Source organism: Watersipora subatra, chromosome 8 (genome assembly GCF_963576615.1).
Source record: "Watersipora subatra chromosome 8, tzWatSuba1.1, whole genome shotgun sequence".
Taxonomy (NCBI): Eukaryota; Metazoa; Bryozoa; class Gymnolaemata; order Cheilostomatida; family Watersiporidae; genus Watersipora; species Watersipora subatra.
The window spans coordinates 64,316,320-64,337,828 of record NC_088715.1 but is presented as its reverse complement, the minus strand read 5'-3'; the positions used below and the strand labels follow the sequence as shown (position 1 = coordinate 64,337,828).

Sequence of the window (21,509 nt, the reverse complement as noted above, 5' to 3'; positions counted from 1 at the left end):
ATCCTGGCCACAGCTTGTGTCCCTTCCATTTGGCTCTGTACCAGCTGTCGAAAATTTCGGTCTCCTGGTAGTTTAATTGCGGCCACGGTGTCGGACTCTCCTTCCAGCAATGCCTGTTTGCTAGGGCCCCCGTCTCGCTCTTCTATTCGGATACACTGTCGACAGTCGTTTGGGCAGACCTGTCGACTCAGGCCGTCGGCATTCCCGTGCTTGACCCCTGCCCGGTGTTCCAGTAGGTACGAGAATTCTGACAAAATCTCCAGCCACCGAGCTACTTGAGCCGACGGCTCCCTCCTCCTACACAGCCATCTCAGGGAGGCATGATCCGTGCGGAGCACAAACTGTTGACCATACAGGTAGGGCCGGAAGTGCTTGACGGCTTTTACTACTGCCAGGAGCTCTCGGCGCGTTACACAGTAATTTTGTTCGGCTGGGCTGAGGGTCTTGCTGTAGTATGCCACTACGGTCTCCCTGCCCCCCTGGTTCTGGGACAGGACGGCCCCCACTCCCACATTACTGGCATCGGTGTCCAGAGTATATTGACTCTTTGTGTTGGGGTACCCCAGCACTGGTGCCGAGATCAGGCCTTGTCGGAGGGTCTCGAATGCCTGCTGCTCTTCTGCTCCCCACCTCCAAGGCTTCCCTTTGCTAGTCAAGATTGTGAGTGGCTTGGCAATAGTGGCGTAATCTCGCAGGTACTGTCGGTAGTACCCCGTGGTCCCCAGGAAGGCCTGCAGTTCCTTTATATTTCGAGGGGTCTGCCATTCGGCCACTGCCTTTACCTTTTCTGGGTCCGTGGACACTCCCTCCGGGCTCACCACATGGCCAAGGTACCTCACTTTCCTTTGGAGGAGCTCGCATTTAGAGGGCTTCAGTTTCAGCTGCGCAGCGGTGAGTCTCTGGAAGACCTCTCCCAAACGGGCCAAATGGGTCTCGAAGTCTGGAGCAATTACGATGATGTCGTTCAAGTATAGCAAGAGGGTTTTCCAATGGAGCCCGTGAAGTACAGACTCCATCAGTCTTTGGAAGGTGGCGGGTGCCGACGTCAATCCGAAGGGCAGCACCCTCCACTTTCACAACCCGCTTCTCGTGGCAAAGGCGGATTTCTCTTGAGCGTCCGGATCTAGCGGTACTTGCCAGTATCCACTGGTCAGATCCAACGTACTAAAAAATCGGCTTCCTGCCAGGGCGTCCAGGCTTTCATCAATCTTAGGGATGGGGTACGCATCCTGTTGGGTGACCGCATTCAGCTGTCGATAATCAATACAAAATCTCCATCCGCCATCCTTCTTCTTTACCATGACGACTGGGGAACTCCATGCCCCATTGGCAGGCTCGATCAAACCCTTTTCCAGTAGTTCCTGTACTTGTTTGTCCGCTTCTGCCTCCTTGAGGGGTCCCAACCGGTGGGGGGGTTGTCTGACCGGCCTGGCACCCTCCATCAGGGGTATGCTGTGGGCGATTCGGTCGGTCCTTCCTACGTCGCCATCATACTTGCTAAACACGTTCTGGTACCTGGTCAGAAGATGGGCCAGGCTCTGCTTCTCTCCTTCGTGCCGGCATCCTGGGAGGGCCTGCTGATATAGCTCAACCAGGTGACCCGGGACGGCTTCCCCCGTCCTTACAGTGGCACACCCCACTCCTGATTCGTCGAGGCTCCCGTGTTCCGGCCCAGGCCAGAGATCCGTCTGTATGTCCTCTTATTCCACAGCCGTGTATGATCCAATGACGTGTCCGGCGCCCAACTCTATCGGTTGACGTCCGAGGTTCAGGCATCGTATGGTGACATCACCACCCTCTCCAGGCCTGTTCAGGCTGCATGCCACGGGTAGGTGTGGATCAGAGCCCTCTATCAAGCCCATCGGCACGTAATTTCTGGCGGAGATCTTCCCCGTCACTCTTACCTCTGACAAGGGAGGGATAGTAACTTTCTTCCAGGCGTGAACGTTGGACACCATTATCCTCCCGTATTTGTCGGTGCAAGTAAGTTGCCTATTCCCTAGGGAAATGACGGGTCGGCCGAATTCAATCTGACACTTGTGGGAGATCAGGAAAGGCATACCCAGAATAGCGTCTTCGCTGATCTGGCTTACGAGGAAGTTCTCCTCTATAGCCACGTCCCTGATCCTTCCGGTTAGCCTTATCAGTCCATAAAACTGGAGCTTGCTACCATCTGCCATGAGTCCATACCGGTCATTCTCTTCTAGCTGCACCCTCACTCGCTCCGGCATTCTGTCGAACACCTTTTTGGAGAGTAGGTTAGTGTTGCAGCCGGTGTCTATGAGGAACAGGAGGTCTTGCCTCTCTACCTTCCCCGGTAGGAAGTAGCTCGATCTATGGGGTTTTTCCAAAGCTCCAACCCTTGGCAACCCTTCCCCCGTTGCGGCGGTATCGAGCATCTCTTCCGATTTTTTCCTCCTCGGACGTCCCCTAGGCCTATCCGGTGGTGGACTCTTTTCGAGCTGGTCCTCCAGGCTTTCCTCGGGAGTAGCTGGCCTTGTGCTCTCCCCGTACCGGCCTGTCGGACCCGACACCGGACTCGTGGGTTGGCCTAGATTCCCTCCTCGGAGATGGCCGCCTCGGGTCGGCCCCCGTCTCGAGGGTTCGGCTTCATTCCAGCCCTTTTCGTCTCTGGGTCTATGGTACTCCGGTCTCTGGAGATGCTCCGCCATTGCTGGGTCCTCGTTCCATCCCGATCCGGTTGATACGGATCTCCTGAACGGATCAGCGCCGGTGGAGCCATCTCTCTCTGACCTAACCTGTCTAGGCTTACGGCGGAGTTCCATCTGGGTCGCAAGCTCCCTTCTTCCTGATCTGTACAGCGTTGGTCTCTCGAGAGCTTCAGTTACCCCTGAATCTGCTCTCTGTCCCGACCCTTGCTGTCCAGATCGCTCGGGGTGCTCGGCCCTAGTGGGACCTCCCTTCCGCCCTGGCCTTTCTGGTTCTCTGGTACGTCCATAAACTCTTCGTTTCTCGTCCAGTCTCTGGATCTGGTGGAGGTACTGCCGCTGCGCCTGTTTGGCCGCCCGTGGTGAGTCCCGGGGGCTCGCCTCGCATTCCTCTTCCTCCTCGTCCAGTTCCCATAGACTTTGGTATGGGTTGTAGACGGGAATCGTTTCTACCGGGGGTCTCTTGACTGGTGCCGCCGTTTTAGTCGGATGCTGCCAACCCTCCGGATCAACTCCAGATTCCCTTTGACTTGTATTGTTACGTTGTCTGTGTTTTTCGTGTCCGGGTGCCCTTGTGCAGCCAGCAGGTAGACCTACTGCTGCGGGCCGTAGGCGTTTCCCTGGTCCTGCCTATAGGGTGTCCTCTGATTTGCCTGCCTCCGCGGACAACTTCTCCTCTGGTGGCCTTCCTGGTTGCACCCCCAGCATCTCGCCATTTCCTTTTTCTTCGTCCCGCTTTCTGTAATAGACTGCGGTCGATGGATATACAATTTTAACTTGGCCACTTCTTTGGCTAGGTCCGTCACCGAGGTCAACAGCAGCTCGAGGGTATTCGGGGTAGTCCTAGCTACCACAATCGGCTCTTCGGGGCCCTGTTCTCCCTCGCCCTGTCCTGTCTCGTCTGGCTGGACTGCCATGACGTCCGACCTGAAGGGTTGGGCTTGGTGAGACGCCATACTAGGTCGAACCTGTAAGTACTCGTTCCCTGCTCTCACGGCTGCCTCCAACGTAGGAGTAGGCACCGCTAGCAGATGTCGCTGCAAATAAACATTGCCCAGCGTACCACAGAACGTGTCTACGGCCATCTCCTCTTTTAGGCGATCTGACATTTCTCCAAACGCGATGTCGGTCAGCTTCTCTATTTGGGTGGCGTGCTCAAATAGCGTTGCTTGCTGGTCCTTTTTTAGGCCCTGCAGTTTGGCTCTGGCTTCTTTGGGTGTCAGTCCAAACCTGGCCCGGAGGTTGTTAAATACGCCGTGTATGGTCTGCCCGTGTCCACAGTCCTTAGCCTGCCCTCGCAGTCTCTCGGATGTGTAACAGCGCGGACCCTGGCCCCCAGTCATTTGCAACGGCTACATCGTTGAACTGCCTGATGAAGGCCTCTACATCGCTATTCCCGTCATATTCTGGGGCTCTGAATGTTTCTCTTGGTGCAGGGGGTCCCTGTGTTCCCTGGTTGACGAGCAGTCTTTCCAAGACACCTGTCAGTCGCTCTAGACCTCCTAGTCCCTCCATTCGGAGAGCTTCCGGTCTTTCCGCGCTGCGAGTCCGTCTGGTCATACCTGCGTCGTCTTTTTAGTCCCTGTTAGTCGTCCTGTTGTGGGTTAAGCAAATCCCACCGCTGCCACCAGTGTAAAGGATCTGACTCCGGTAGCTGAGTCAGCTTTACTTTCTAACAAGGGAGTCGCAACCTGGGCTACTGGCTGACCTTGTTCGAGGCCTGATTGACCTGCCTGTGGCGGTCAAGTCAGTCCAAGACAAGAATCTAGTAGTCAGGCTTGCTCCGAACCCAAACCCCCGGCCTGCCTCTGGATCTCTATCTCAGGCTAGTCTGGATCCACTTATGGCTGGTCTTAAGACTGGATCTCTAGTGCCATGGCACACCCGATCGAGTCTAGACAAGGCCGTGGATCGCCTCCTAGCCTTCTTAGAGTCACCCTGGCAGTTCCGTCTGTTGGTTGCACTGAGCCTGCTTGTACAATCGGTGAGCCAACCAGGCAGGCATCAATAGAAGCAGTTCGTATGAGTATATAGCAGTTTATTATCGATATCTTCAATACAAGTATGCACAAGTTTGAGTGAAATCAAGCACACCTTGCCTGTCTATCACGCTGGCTTATATAGCCAGCGCCTATCGTTTAACTCCGCCTACTGATCTATTTATATCACAAAGGAAATGCCAGATACAACATGATGGTTATGTAACAAAAAGGCAGTTCAGTAATACAAGGGCAGTTCAGTGATACAGTTATATAATAAAAAGGCAGTTCAGTAATACAAGGGCAGTTCAGTGATACAATTATATAATAATAAAAAGGCAGTTCAAGCATGCAATAAGGGAAGTTCGAGAGGTTCGGTTAAATGATAGTGCGGATATATATATGAGTGCAGTAAATAGTACACAGGCATGTCCCGGTCCTCCACAATATTTATCCCAATACGATGTTAGTTCAAGTTGTGTACAAGTTTGTGTGTTTGGGGCATTTTGTAACCAAGCTAGGCCATGTACATGCAAGCTGCCTCGATGTTGCCATTCAAATCTGTACCATTAGTTATCAACTAGAAAGTAAGGTGTAAGGAAATGTTTGAAGAACGTGTCAAATCTAACACCTAGGTATGAGTCAACAGTAAGAGGTGAGTGTGCAATTGCTTGAGCTTGGTTATATTGTCAGTGTCAAGGAAATGTGCAATATCGGGCCACTGCATGTCAGCAAATGAAAATGTGAAGAAAGCAGTATCATTTCTGAGTTGTTTGTTTATTGCCAGGAGTTCATTGCGTCAGCTATACCAGAGTTGAGCAGTACCCCTGATTTGGGAACCAAACCTAAAAATTGTGTTGCTCAAGTTTCGTTGATTTTCATTGACAAGTTGGGGAATATCAGCAACAGACATTTCAAGCTCATTTGGGTTGTTCTGTGCAAAGACTTGACCTACTTGAATATATTGTCAACAAAGTGTACTATTATAAGCAAAAAAAACAAATCTAGGATCAGCTTTAAATTGGCCATCTTTGTAGTAAAAAAAGATGTTTGAAGTAGTCACGTGCGAAAACAGACTTAGCAAGGGGTGCACGTAAATCCGCGGCACCTGTCGAGAACAAAACAGGAAATGCTCTTGCTATGTAGCAAACAGTGGTGAACTCATTGATAGATTCACCTCGTGTTGCAGGCCAGTCAATTACATCATTGTTATCAATTGCAGCCTGAATAGCTTGATATTCATTAGGTGCGGGCCTTCGAGCAGATGCAAATGTATTTGGAATGACACGGTCATTTGGAATATTTGGTTGACGTTGCAAGTTAGGTTCATTGTTGTTGGCTTCATTTGGGTTGTTGGTGCCATTATCTAGAATAGGTGCTAGAGGTAGGCCAGCATCTAACTTTTGTACTATATGATGGTCAGGTAATTTCACAATGTCATCAAGTGGCAAAGCATCTACGTTTTCCTGGATAATGTTTACGTTACGATAAAATTCATTGTTAGCTTTATGCCAAATGAGCGCGGCAAGAACTCTTTGACAGTGATCTGTAAAGAGATTGGCTGGCAAGGTAGGTTGGTCAACGCATCGACGAAGGACAATAATGTCAATTTGTTGTAGTTGGCAAGGTAAATTCATAACAAAGTCATCTACGTTCGGAGGGAAATTGATGGCATGACCTCTGAACCCAAATTGGCCACCACGCGGAAGACGTAATATAGAAATCGTAGGATTACCCTGAGCAATGAGTAACTGTTCTATAAGTGTAAGAGAAGATAAAAATTCAACAGATAGACTTGGGTCCATATTGTTGGCTGCATTGACTTTATTAACAGTTTCAGGTCTAACTTGTTGGCACGTATGACATAGTGGTATTTGAGCATTGTATGTAATGAAATGTTTCTCATTACATCCAGTACATGTGAGCTGTGATATGTTGTTGTCAAGTCTGCTTAAAAAGTTGTTACGCAGTTTTTAAAAATCAGGACAGTCTAAAGATTGAAACTGAGGAATGTGATAGAGGGGACAGCATTGGGAGGTGCAATATAGTTTTGTGCAATATTTGATGCAATATTTTCATGGCCAACAATGTCCATAAAATCATGATCTTCATTTGGAAACAAAGGGGCTGCCAAGTCAATGTCATTTACATCGGCCACAACATTTACTAAAGAATTCTCTGAATCAGATGAGTTTTTGTTATTATTGTGAGTAGCGTGTTGTTGAACATTAGCATTTGATGTTAATGGTTGCTATGAGAACCTTCTATTTCTCCTCTCCATAATAATTGGGAGACAAGCGGACGGCCACTGTAACGACGTGGTCTTTTTGGAGGTTGTATGTCCATGGTAGTTGTCAAGTTGTTTTGAAATGAAATTCATAAGGTTAATTATGCAAAACAAAAGATTGTATAAAAATCACACCTAATATACTACTATCTCAAACCTATGCTTTACAACAATAAAATAAATATTAATTCAAGCTGTAGGCCTACCCTACTGTACGTAATTTAACTAACAACAGCAATAATGAAATATGTTTATTATATCTCTGAACTTCAATATTAAAAGTAAAATGGCAAGCTACCTGGTAATATACACAGTTTGAAAGTTGGCTGTGTTGAATGTAGAATGGTTTTAACAGCGATATGTAACAGAAAGCAAGCATTAGCATTCATGCGTCTGGAAGCTTTCTGCAAACTGGGGTAAAATAAAGAACTATTCTTGTCACAAAGGGGCATTGTAGTTCGGCCCTAGCTTGTAGATAAGATGTAAAGAAATCTGGCTAATGTTTAGATAATTTAATGAAACCTCTGGGAATTGGACAAAAAACAGGTTGATAAACAGATGTGCACCACATTTTCGTACCTGTAAATCGGTCTACGCCTCAAATGGTATACGTTAATTAAAGAAACCTTTCGACAATTGGACAATGCCATCATTATATATTTTGATGTTGTAAACTCAAATGATTATTCTTACTTATTAAATATTATAATGATCTTATAAAATCGAATAATTAAATCAAATAATAAAATCGGCAAAAAAGAAACGATTGCTTTTTAGTACTTCTAGGTTAATTACAAAAACGTTCGCCAATTGGACAATGCCAAAGACTGATGAAATGTGCACACTTTTCTTGTGAAATGCGGACGACTTAATGGTTCTACTCTCTGTCGCACGACCTTATTGGCGTTTCGTTGGCGGGTCTTAAATTTGATTGAAATAGGCTTGTCAAGTATTTATTTTGACTTTAGGTCAAATTAATCTGTCTATTTGTGTATAATCCAATCAGATGGGTTAGTTTTAGGATATTGCAGAAACTTTTCAAAGACTTGGTAACATATTTAAATATGTTTATATGTGTTTTGTATCACAATTATACTTAAACGACTCTACATAAAAATTGTTAAATTTGTTGATAAGATTTCGGTACAAGGATTTGGTAATGGCCATTAATGGATAATTTTTCGGGAGTTGTGTGCACATATGCATTTATCATAAATCTTTCGCACAATCGCTTCGCTCGTGTTTGGTCGTGGGTCAATCACAATATCTATCAATTTGTCTGCCATACAAAATGTGTCAAATGCAAGGAGCATATAACCAGTGTTTGCAATAAATGAGAGGCTACATAGCTCAGTCGGAGTTGTTTGCTCATGGTAATCGCTTTGGGTTAATTCTGCTCATTGATAATCTAGTGCAAATCTATTAGTATTTGCACAGCAACTTGAAATGCTTGTCTTTGCCTTAATTTTAGCCTTAGGTCTATATTAAGACAAAGTGAATGCATTGTTTCACAAAACACAGTTGCTCAATCAATTATTGGTCTCATCCTAACTGATGTCAAAGTTATGATTTTCTGAGTGTATATTAAAAAAACTATGTGATCTAAAATACAACAATAGATGATAATCCATAGACAAATTGATCAATATACAGTCTTTATATTATTAGGGAACTTGAAAACTAGAGTTCGTGAAAGGATGGGTTCTGTTTGAGCCGGAGAAGTCCTTATGATGGTTTCTTAAAATGAAAGACTGAGCTTATAAAACGGCATCCGTCTCACCAAAATCACCCGCCTCATACGTTGCATTTGTTAAGGATGTGGGGAAGAAATTCCTCTTCCTGAAAGCAAAAACAAAAAGATTCTTATGCGAGTCAATAGAAATTCAGATTAATTCAATAGCAAGTCAGAAGGAAATTATTACATGTATGATAGTATAATAGAGTAGGAAATGAAGTGATTATTTCATATGATGACAACAGGTTTGCGTCTCTCAAATTGCATAAAACAAGAAAATTCTCATTTTTTCTTAAATTTCAATTAAGCTAGGTTATTTACAAACTTTAGATTATGCCCTGGAATTTATTAAAACATGCATAAACACCAAATTACTATTCTCTTTATCAAACAATGTCTAGTTGTTTACATAAAGCTTACACTTGCAGAAATGTTTTTTCCGCACATTAGTCTCACATTCCTCAAGTATTTTATGACTTGCAAATGTCTAGTAGTTTTACATGCCAAATAGTGACATGGAAAGGAAACTAGTAAAGTTATTCTGTTAGCCTCTGCTGCTCGGCGATGGTATCATCTGTTTCTGTTCTTATGCTTCTGCTCAGAAATCAACTTGACTAAATTTAATAAAACTCAAAGACAACTCGAAATTGATTAGTTTAGTCTAATCCTATTACATGGACACTTGCCTAAACATGCTCAACAAGAATAAAGTTATCAGAAATTAATAGTATGGCTTTATCCAAACTGACATCTAAACTAGTAAACTGAGTGTATAAAACTACATATAAACAGATAACGTAGACCAGGGATGACCAAATGATTTTGGTCATGATCCGCTACAGCCAAATCTGACAAATTAAAGAACCACATAAGCTGAAGATCTGCATTTTTCTTTTTTACCATACATAAACATGCAATTATTTGTCTACGTCTAACAACATAGTGTCAAATACAGTTTAAAAAACTTTGTTTTTATACATAATTTGACTAAAAATCACTGAAGGAATGTGGTGTTATAAATATGTCTGATATCAGTGAGAAAAATGATGAGCCGGCTTTGACTTTACTATAATATGCGTATATATGTATATATGTATACATTTATATGTGTGTACAGGTATTTACATATATACACATATATGTGTATGTACATGTACATGTATTTACATATATACATGTATATGAGTATGTACATGTATTTAAATATATACATTTATATGTGTATTTATGTACATACATATATGCATGTATGTGTGTATGTACATGTACATACATATATACATGTATATATGTATGTACATGTACATACATATATGTATATGTGCATGTACATGTACGAGTACATACACATACACATGTATATGTGTATGTACATGTGTATACATATATACATGTATATATGTGTACATGTACATGCACATATACATGTATATATGTATGTACATGTACATACATATATACATGTATATGTGCATGTACATGTACGAGTACATACACATACACATGTATATGTGTATGTAAATGTACATACATATATACATGTATATGTGTGTACATGTACATACACATATACATGTATATATGTATGTACATGTACATACATATATACATGTATATTTACATGTATAAGTACATACACATACACATGTATATGTACATGTATATATATAAAATTTATATATTTCAATACATAAGATGAACAAGCAGCACTTTCACATAGAGATTAAAAGTTGGTAACTGCTCACCTCTTTGATAAGTAGCAGAAAGCTCCAACTATTACTAGAGCAATAACAACAATGGAAAGCAGCGACATACAGATGATCAGGGTTGTGGAGCTAGAAGAAAGATTTTGGCTTATGGCAGCTGACTTGTTATCTTGCTGGTTGTTGACAGATGATGGGACACCCGATTTATCTGAATCTAAAAAAATCAAAAATATTACCTTTTGTAGCGATGAGCTGGAAAGGCTAAAAGAATTTACTATGGCAACTAATATGTGGCAGCATTGGTTTTCCCAATCAACTCTTAGCATGTTCTATTGTACTTTATTTACTTTGTTTACATTGTTGTGTGTAATCATTATGTTATGTTATCACATTGTATTTTGTGTTTATGCATTTTCAGACAATTTTATAAAAAGTAGACCTAAAACATGTCACACCTCAACTATCTATTGCATAGATAGCATAAATATTGTTTTTATTATCCGGTCAGAGTCTCTGTGAAGCTTATTTGTAGCTTAGATATCATATGCAATTAAGGCTCTTCAAAGTTTTTATTTAAAAAGAAGAAGAGCAGTTTCCTAAAATGGTGATCTTATTCTGATGAAGGACTGAAATCAACTAAAATGTTGATGAGTATTTTGACATGAACTGTAAACGATACATTCTGAAGCAGGTACGAAACCATTGAATATATAAACTTTAGATTTTACTGCAATCATACACAAGGCAGGGTTGATTATCAAGGCAGGTGATATAGTTCCTAATTGTTCCAATGTACCTGTTACTTTATTCTGAGTCTAAATACTGTAGTTTTATGCTATTACTAAGCCAATATCAGAATGATCAGACAATTCATTCAGAATGTTCAACATTTTCATCGTCTACCTACACAGACTGGTTTTAACTGTCCAGCGTCCAATAACTTGAGATTCAATGGTGGAGTTGCCTTCTAATGTATAACCAACATTGTATGAGATGTATGAATGTATGTAATGAATGTATGTAATGAATGTATGTAATACAACATCATTGTATGAGTATTGAGACACCTGTTTATCAGAGTTCTCTACACCTGGCGGCGCACCACAGTTAGCTAATATTGCATTTATCTTGCAGTTTTCAGTAGCACAGGCTACAGTTATTTTTAGTCAATGCTGACAAATCACTCAAGTCTGTACGCTAACACTTCCTTTGTTAGTATTTGATCAGCAAGATTAACTTGTCTAGATGGTAGTCACCATGTGCTCATCATTGGTAAATCTGAGTAAACATAGCATCAAGGGTTGTCTTACCTTGCTTGGAAGTAGATCGTAAATTTCAGTTTTTGGCCCACAGGCTACTCAAAACATTTTTAGGTTGCTAGGCAAAACACTGCTCATTAGCTGTTCATAAAAAGTGTTTGTACTTTTTTATCATTGTAATAAATGAAATTCAAATGAAAAATTTTTCATTTGAATAAAAAACACATGCTTTGACTTTTCTTGTAGTCAGAGCAATCTTTAGTCACGGCAACCGCTAGTCATCGCAACCTGTAGTCATTGCAATCTGTAATCATAGCAACCTGTAGTTATAGCAACCTGTAGTTATAGCAACCTGCAGTCATTGGAACTTGTAGTCATCACAACCTGTAGTCATAGCAACCTGTAGTTATAGCAATCTGTAGTTATAGCAATCTGTAGTCATAGGAACTGCTAGTCATTATAGCAACCTGTAGTTATAGCAACTTATAGTCATAGCAACCTATAGTCACAGTAACATGTATTTGTAGCAACCTGTAGTCGTAGCAGCCTATAGTCATAAGAACTTGTAGTCATAGCAACCTGTAGTTGTAGCAGCCTGTAGTCATAAAAACTTGTGGTCATAGCAACCTGTTGTTATGGAAACTTGTGGTCATAGCAACCTGTAGTCATAGCAACCATATACACTTCTCTCACCATCCACATCCTGATCAGTGGGTATTAATATTTTTAATGAGTATCTGTATTATAACTGCTTGCTAGTTTTTCATCTGTCTGTTTGTCCGTGCATTTGGCTCTTGGCTTTTTATTTGTTGCAAAGCAAAGAGAATAAAGATTGTCATAATTACTAATTTAACTTTGAAAAATGGCTGATTAGTTCAGCTGATGAGAGTGACAGTTTAATAAGCTGCCTGTCATAGGTTTGAGCTCCACATTGACCAATATTTACATAAGCTCATGATTGCATGAAAGTTGGCACATTTAGAACAACTATTATGGTAAGACAAAAATGAAAGGCTTTGACATCTATACTGCACTTTATCATTTCTAACAACTGAAGATTGATCCAAAAGTCACATCCTAGTAACGAATAATCTGTGGGTCTCTACAACCAAATCTCAAATAAAGCTGATTTCAGATAAAAAGATTTACAATAGAAATTGTTATCTGACTGATGAGGAGCTCATTGTAATAAATCAAATATATATAATTTATTCTTCGCTCATCAATTATTAAGGTTTATCAACAGAGAGAACAGTAGCTATCAGTCAGTCTATACTATATTGCTAGATTAAAGTATGCTGTTTCATAAATCACATGCTTCGAGCTAAAAAGCTGGTTTCTAGATAAATTAAGCTGTATTATTTCAGTCATTTTTAATCATATTATTTTTGCTTTTTGTTCATTAAAACATCTTTGTTGTTGACTTACAACAAAGCAAGAACTTGCTGCTCTTGTTATTATAGTTTTTACAACCCTCAGACTATAAACATATTACATTATTGTATTAAATTTTCAATAGAAATTAAACTACTTGTAAAGCTACCTTTAGATGAACCTTCAGTGCAATTGGGGGCACGACTCCAAGTTCCATTAAGTTGGCATGTTATATATTTTGGATCGTCAGTCGAAAAGCCAGTAAGACATTGGTAGGTGGCTGTCTCGCCAAACCCTGTTCCAGTGAGAGAAACCAATCCACTATTTTTGGGTGTAGGAGGCACCCCGCAACTCAGAACTGTAACAATACATAACTTGTACTATTCATCTTCACTCATGGGTATATTGAATTAAATTAGACAACAGTACATGTAGTGATATGGTCTTAACAATGATAGTCTACTGCAGGTGGTTATTTAAGTTAAGGTACTTTACATTACACTCTACCTCATTGCATGTCACCACTGCAAGTTTAATTATGGAGCATTGTCTTAGAGATATATGATGATAATTGTATGAATATTTTGTTTCCTCGTCTACCAAGTCAGCAGCAACAAGAATGTGCTGCTGTCTAAGTAGAGAGTGCTGCTATCTAAGTAGCGAGTGCTGCTATCTAAGTAGAGAGTGCTGCTATCTGGGGAGAGAGTGCTGCTATCTAGGGAAAGGGTGCTGCTATCTGGGAAGAGAGTGCTGCTATCTAAGTAGAGAGTGCAGCTATCTGTGGAGAGAGTGCTGATATCTGGGGAGAGAGTGCTGCTATCTAGGGAAAGGGTGCTGCTATCTGGGAAGAGAGTTCTGCTATCTGAGGAAAAATTGCTGCTATCTGGGGAGAGAGTGCTGCTATCTAGGGAAAGGGTGCTGCTATCTGGGAAGAGAGTTCTGCTATCTGGAGAAAGGGTGCTGCTATCTGGCAAAAGAGTTCTGCTATCTGAGGAAAAATTGCTGCTATCTGGGGAGAGAGTGATTCTATCTGAGAAAAGTGTGCTGCTATTTGAGGAAAGAGTGCTGCCTCCTGAGGAAAAGGAGATACATGATAATAATTGTACAAATACATGGTTTACTTAGGTAGGTCACCACTACAAAGTCAACAGCAACCAGAAAGTGCTGATATTGGAGGAAAGTGCAAAAAGCAGTTAAAATTTCAAATAAATAAAACATTTTAACAAACAATGTTTTTAACATAAATCTGAATTCACTTGTTGTAAAGCGGTTAAAAAGTTACTTTAAACTGAAAGTAACACCATAAGGAGCATATTCTGAATGCTCTGTGTGTAATTTCAGGTTAAATAAAGCATCACAGTCTGAGTAGATTGATAAAGCAGAGAGCTATCAATTAATCTACTGAGAGAAAACAACTCTGTTTAAATTTTATTTTTAGTTACATCTTCACATATATGAGAGCAAATTAGTAGCTCAAGTTCTTCATTGGCCACCAAGTCAGCTGAACACCGGGTCAGCTGCTTATCATCAATTAGAATAAATGAGAAATTTTAATAGAATTTTTGATAGTTACTATCATATTGGGTGTGGCTGTGTGGTGTGCAGCCTCAAATGTTACTATTTTCAGAGCATTTTGTGCACTTACAATAGCTGGAACAGTATCAATAATGTTAGTACAAAACTACTATAAAGCAATAGGACACTATTCCAACAGTAAGAAACAGTCATTATAAACGTCTGTTTTGTTCTACTCGGTGGTACGCAGACGACCCGATGTTTTAGTTGGCATGTGATTGGCTACATTACATAATTTAAGATTGGTTGTAAAAAGGTCTGTTGTTTCCTGAAGACTTGTATATACTAACGAGTTTACCAATCTACTCAGCCTGTGTTCCTACATTGAATCCAAGAAAATAGACTAGTCTTTCTAGTAGGGTTTTCCTACTGTTTGTGATGGGATCAACAATAGCCGACCTTGAAATACTATAAAGTTTTGCATTGTAAAACAAATTCTATCAAATCACAGACCAACCAAACATGAGATTTTACACGTATGTTATGACTGACTAAGGAAACTAGTTATGCGACATTACCTTGTATGGCAATATATTGAACGCGCTGTAAGGCCTCTACTCAGTGATAGTGTAGCTGGATGTAACACTGCATTGGCATGTGGTACACAGTGTGTATCATATTTACAGTGCAATAATCCAGTATGGCATTATTAGTTACAACCAATCGTATTATTTTACCAAGCAAGTATCAGTATGTTACACTCATTTCATGAAATACAATGCATCATGTAGTGTAGGGAAATCAGCTAGTGTTGGTAAAGCATGTCAAGAAGCCCCTGTAAAATTGATAACAAATTATATTCATAGTTAAGCTTTAATTCCTTACATTTTTCTTGTCTATAGAAAGATTTGTTCTTCTTTAAAGTTGGCAAGGAATTAGCTAACCATTAGGGCATTCATTTCATGGAATACAATTCATTGTGTCGCTAGTGTTGGTAAAGCAAGTCAAGAAGTCACTAAAAAATTTATATCAAATTATATTTATAGATATAATTTAATTCTTTACATTTTGCTTGTCTATAGGAATTTGTTTTTAAAGTTGGCAAGGAATTAGCTTACAATTAAGTAGTTGTGGTATCACAATTCCCATTCACATACCGTCGCAAGTCGGTGCAACTGTCCAATGACCATCAGCTTGGCAAAAAATTAGTTCATTTCCAATCCTCAGATATCCGATACGGCACTCGTACTCCGTGCTGTCATTCAAATAATGGCCGCCCACACTTTTGAGGGCATTTTGAACATCTGGTGGCTCTCCACACCTAATTCCTATAGAAACACTGCGATGTTACATTCCTGTCTATACCATCTCTAAAGGAATTACTATAAAGCAATGCTAAAACAGTGAATGCTGAAACAATGAATGCTGAAACAGTGGAAGCTGAAACAGTGGAAACTGAAACAGTGAAAACTCTAACATCATGATAACAAGCAAGAGCCATAGTACCATGGTGTCAACTGGGCACACATTTGTTACATGAAGACTGATACTTTAGCTACAGTGTTAATCGCTTCACATGTTTTCAATCATAATCTCACAGAGGCTTGCTTAAAGCGGTTTGCCAGTCAAACTGATCTAGCAACCAAATACACTTACTGTTGCACTGAGGGCTAGTAGACCACTGCTGGTTTACTTGACATTTGATGACAGGTTCTCCAAACATCTCATAACCTGTTTTACAAGAGTACCTAGCCTCTGCTCCAACTGTTGTGCCAGTTACAATTGGAAAACCTTTAGTATTCTCTATCTCAGGTGGATCTCCGCAAGGAAGTTCTATAATATAAAAATTGTATAAAAAGTTATTGGTTCACTATGATATTACATATGATATATATATGGTTCACAAGATATGCTATCTTGGGAGAGAGTGCTGCTATCTAGGGAGATAGTGCTGCTATCTAGGGAGATAGTGCTGCTATCTTGGGAGAGAGTGCTGCTATCTAGGGAGAGAGTGCTGCTATCTAGGGAGAGAGTGCTGCTATCTTGGGAGAGAGTGCTGCTATCTTGGGAGATAGTGCTGCTATCTTGGGAGATAGTGCTGCTATCTAGGGAGAGAGTGCTGCTATCTAGGGAGAGAGTGCTGCTATCTTGGGAGAGAGTGCTGCTATCTAGGGAAAGAGTGCTGCTATCTTGGGAGAGAGTGCTGCTATCTTGGGAGAGAGTGCTGCTATCTTGGGAGAGAGTGCAGCTATCTTGGGACAGAGTGCTGCTATCTAGGGAGATAGTGCTGCTATCTTGGGAGAGAGTGCTGCTATCTAGGGAAAGAGTGCTGCTATCTTGGGAGAGAGTGCTGCTATCTAGGGAGAGAGTGCTGCTATCTTGGGAGATAGTGCTGCTATCTAGGGAGAGAGTGCTGCTATCTAGGGAGAGAGTGCTGCTATCTTGGGAGAGAGTGCTGCTATCTAGGGAAAGAGTGCTGCTATCTTGGGAGAGAGTGCTGCTATCTTGGGAGAGAGTGCTGCTATCTTGGGAGAGAGTGCAGCTATCTTGGGACAGAGTGCTGCTATCTAGGGAGATAGTGCTGCTATCTTGGGAGAGAGTGCTGCTATCTAGGGAGAGAGTGCTGCTATCTTGGGAGATAGTGCTGCTATCTTGGGAGAGAGTGCTGCTATCTTGGGAGAGAGTGCTGCTATCTTGGGAGATAGTGCTGCTATCTAGGGAGAGAGTGCTGCTATCTAGGGAGAGAGTGCTGCTATCTTGGGAGATAGTGCTGCTATCTAGGGAGAGAGTGCTGCTATCTAGGGAGAGAGTGCTGCTATCTAGGGAGAGAGTGCTGCTATCTAGGGAGATAGTGCTGCTATCTAGGGAGAGAGTGCTGCTATCTAGGGAGAGAGTGCTGCTATCTTGGGAGAGAGTGCTGCTATCTTGGGAGAGAGTGCTGCTATCTTGGGAGATAGTGCTGCTATCTTGGGAGATAGTGCTGCTATCTAGGGAGAGAGTGCTGCTATCTAGGGAGAGAGTGCTGCTATCTTGGGAGAGAGTGCTGCTATCTAGGGAAAGAGTGCTGCTATCTTGGGAGAGAGTGCTGCTATCTTGGGAGAGAGTGCTGCTATCTTGGGAGAGAGTGCAGCTATCTTGGGACAGAGTGCTGCTATCTAGGGAGATAGTGCTGCTATCTTGGGAGAGAGTGCTGCTATCTAGGGAGAGAGTGCTGCTATCTTGGGAGATAGTGCTGCTATCTTGGGAGAGAGTGCTGCTATCTTGGGAGAGAGTGCTGCTATCTTGGGAGAGAGTGCTGCTATTTAGGGAGATAGTGCTGCTATCTGGGAGAGAGTGCTGCTATCTAGGGAGAGAGTGCTGCTATCTTGGGAGAGAGTGCTGCTATGTTGGGAGAGAGTGCAGCTATCTTGGGAGAGAGTGCTGCTATCTAGGGAGAGAGTGCTGCTATCTTGGGAGAGAGTGCTGCTATCTTGGGAGAGAGTGCTGCTATCTTGGGAGAGAGTGCTGCTATCTTGGGAGAGAGTGCTGCTATCTAGGGAGAGAGTGCTGCTATCTTGGGAGATAGTGCTGCTATCTAGGGAGATAGTGCTGCTATCTTGGGAGAAAGTGCTGCTATCTAGGGAGAGAGTGCTGCTATCTAGGGAGAGAGTGCTGCTATCTTGGGAGAGAGTGCTGCTATCTTGGGAGATAGTGCTGCTATCTTGGGAGATAGTGCTGCTATCTAGGGAGAGAGTGCTGCTATCTAGGGAGAGAGTGCTGCTATCTTGGGAGATAGTGCTGCTATCTAGGGAGAGAGTGCTGCTATCTAGGGAGAGAGTGCTGCTATCTAGGGAGAGAGTGCTGCTATCTAGGGAGATAGTGCTGCTATCTAGGGAGAGAGTGCTGCTATCTAGGGAGAGAGTGCTGCTATCTTGGGAGAGAGTGCTGCTATCTTGGGAGAGAGTGCTGCTATCTTGGGAGAGAGTGCTGCTATCTAGGGAGAGAGTGCTGCTATCTAGGGAGAGAGTGCTGCTATCTAGGAAGAGAGTGCTGCTATCTAGGGAGAGAGTGCTGCTATCTAGGGAGAGAGAGCTGCTATCTTGGGAGAGAGTGCTGCTATCTAGGGAGAGAGTGCTGCTATCTGGGGAGAGAGTGCCGCTATCTAGGGAGAGAGTGCTGCTATCTAGGGAGATAGTGCTGCTATCTAGGGAGAGAGTGCTGCTATCTAGGGAGAGAGTGCTGCTATCTTGGGAGAGAGTGCTGCTATCTTGGGAGAGAGTGCTGCTATCTTGGGAGAGAGTGCTGCTATCTAGGGAGAGAGTGCTGCTATCTAGGGAGAGAGTGCTGCTATCTAGGAAGAGAGTGCTGCTATCTAGAGAGAGAGTGCTGCTATCTAGGGAGAGAGAGCTGCTATCTTGGGAGAGAGTGCTGCTATCTAGGGAGAGAGTGCTGCTATCTGGGGAGAGAGTGCCGCTATCTAGGGAGAGAGTGCTGCTATCTTGGGAGAGAGTGCTGCTATCTAGGGAGAGAGTGCTGCTATCTAGGGAGAGAGTGCTGCTATCTAGGGAGAGAGTGCTGCTATCTAGGGAGAGAGTGCTGCTATCTTGGGAGAGAGTGCTGCTATCTAGGGAGAGAGTGCTGCTATCTGGGGAGAGAGTGCTGCTATCTGGGGAAAGTGTAAAAAGAAGATAAAGCTTCGAATATATATAAATATTTAAACAAACAATATTTCTAATGTAAATCTGAATTATCTTGTTGTTAAGCTTTTAAAAAGTTATTTTAAACTAAAAATAACACCATAAGACAGAGCATATTCTGAATGCTCTGTGTGTAGTTTCAGGTTAAATGAAGCATCACAGGCTGAGTGGGTTGATAAATCCCAGAGATATCAATAAATCTACTGAAAGAAAGCAACTCCCTTTGAATTGATCCTCAACTACATCTTCACATAGATGAGAATAAATTAGCTCGAGTTCCTCATTGGACATCTAAAACATCGGCTCAGGTGCTTATCGTCAGTTAGAATATATGAGAAATTGTAGTAGTAGTTCTTATAGTTTATAACATATTGGGTGTGATTGTTTTTGTTGTGTAGTCTCGAGTCTTGCTCTTTGCAGAGCATGTTGAGCACTTATCTTGAACAATATCAATAATGTTCGTACAAAACTAATAAATAGCAATAGGCACTACTCCAACACTAAGAAACAATTATTATAAACGTCTGTTTTGTTCTACTTGGTGGTACGTCGGCAACCCTATGTTTTAGTTGGCATGTGATTGGCTAGTTTACATAATTTTTGATATATACTAATGATATTTACTATATTTGTATATACTAATGAGTTTATCAATCTACTCTGCCTGTGTTCCTACATTTGATCCAATAAAATATACAATTCTTTCTAGTAGGGCTTTTCCTATTGTTTGTGATGGGATCAATAACAGGCAACCTTGAAATACCATAAAATCCTGCATCCTGTAAAACAAATTCTATCAAATCACAGACCAACCAAACATGAGATTTTACACGTATGTTACGGCTGACTAAGGTAATTAGTTATGTGACATTACCTTGTATGGCAATATATTGAACGCACTGTAAGGCATCTCCACTCAATAATAGTTTAGTTGGATGTAACACTGCATCGGCATGCTGTGCACAGTGTATATCATATTTGCAGCGCAATAATCCAGTATGGCATCATTAGTTACAATCAATCGTATTATTTTACCAAGCAAGTATCAGTATGTTACACTCATTTCATGAAATACAATGCATCATGTAGTGTAGGGAAATCAGCTAGTGTTGGTAAAGCATGTCAAGAAGCCCCTGTAAAATTGATAACAAATTATATTCATAGTTAAGCTTTAATTCCTTACATTTTTCTTGTCTATAGAAAGATTTGTTCTTCTTTAAAGTTGGCAAGGAATTAGCTAACCATTAGGGGCTGCAGTATCACAACTCCCAATTTACATACCATCACAAGTCGGTGCAACCGTCCAATGACCATCAGCTTGGCAAAAAATGAGCTCATTTCCAATCCTCACATATCCGATACGGCATTCGTACTCCGTGCTGTCATTCAAATAATGGCCGCCCACACTTTTGAGGGCATTTTGAACATCTGGTGGCTCTCCACACCTAATTTCTATAGAAACACTGAAATTCTACATTTCTGTCTATACCATCTCTAAGGAAATTACTATAAAACAAGGCTAAAACAGTGCCTGCTGAAACAGTGGAAACTGAAACAGTGGAAAGTGAAGAAGTGAACGCTGAAGCAGTGGATGCTGAAACAGTGGAAGCTGGAACAATGAATGCTGAAACAGTGAGTGCTGAAACAGTGGAAGCTGAAATAGTGGAAGCTAAAACAGTGGAAGCAGAAACTGTGGAAGCTGAAACAGTGGAAGCTGAAACAGTGGATCTGAAACAGTGAAAACTCTAAGATCATGATAGCTAGCAAGAGCCATGTGTAACTAGCAGTACCATGGTGTCAACATGTGTATACATAAACGCTGGTACTTTAGCTTCAGTGTTAATAGCCTCACATGTTTTCAATCTTAGCCTCACAGAGGTTTGCTTAGAGCAGTTTGCCAGTCAAACTGATCTAGCAACCAAATACACTTACTGTTGCACTGAGGGTTAATAGACCACTGCTGGTTGACTTGACATTCGATGACAGGTTCTCCTGACATCACATAACCTGTCTTACAAGAGTACCTAGCCTCTGATCCAACTGTTGTGCCAGTTACAATTGGAAAACCTTTTGTATTCTCTATCTCAGGTGGATCTCCGCAAGAAAGTTCTAAAATATGAAAATTGTATAAGAAGTTATTGGTTCACTATGATAATTGATTACTTACAGAAGGTACATTTTGTGAAAGTATAACAAAGGTTTTTGTAGCAAGAGTTTTTTATGTTGATTTAGGATTGTTTAGTTAGTTTAACCCATAGCTTTGTGCAAGCGGTACAACCAGTATGCATGTAGTGTGTCTCCCGCAACTA

The 21,509-nt window shown here is 41.9% G+C and overlaps 1 protein-coding gene across 1 annotated transcript in view; it reads right to left on the bottom strand.

Annotated features, from left to right (window-relative positions):
- Positions 1-8,498: 8,498 nt before the first annotated feature.
- The window catches only part of LOC137401465 (sushi, von Willebrand factor type A, EGF and pentraxin domain-containing protein 1-like), a 66,829-nt gene continuing 53,818 nt past the window's right edge, over positions 8,499-21,509 (bottom strand). The window contains exons 26-30 of the mRNA XM_068087818.1: positions 16,181-16,357; positions 15,682-15,852; positions 13,179-13,367; positions 10,416-10,590; positions 8,499-8,774 (exon numbers count right to left, since the gene is read on the bottom strand). Coding sequence (XP_067943919.1) covers positions 8,693-8,774; positions 10,416-10,590; positions 13,179-13,367; positions 15,682-15,852; positions 16,181-16,357 — 794 coding nt within the window. The 3' untranslated portion in view covers positions 8,499-8,692. The remainder of the gene's footprint in view (positions 8,775-10,415; positions 10,591-13,178; positions 13,368-15,681; positions 15,853-16,180; positions 16,358-21,509) is intronic.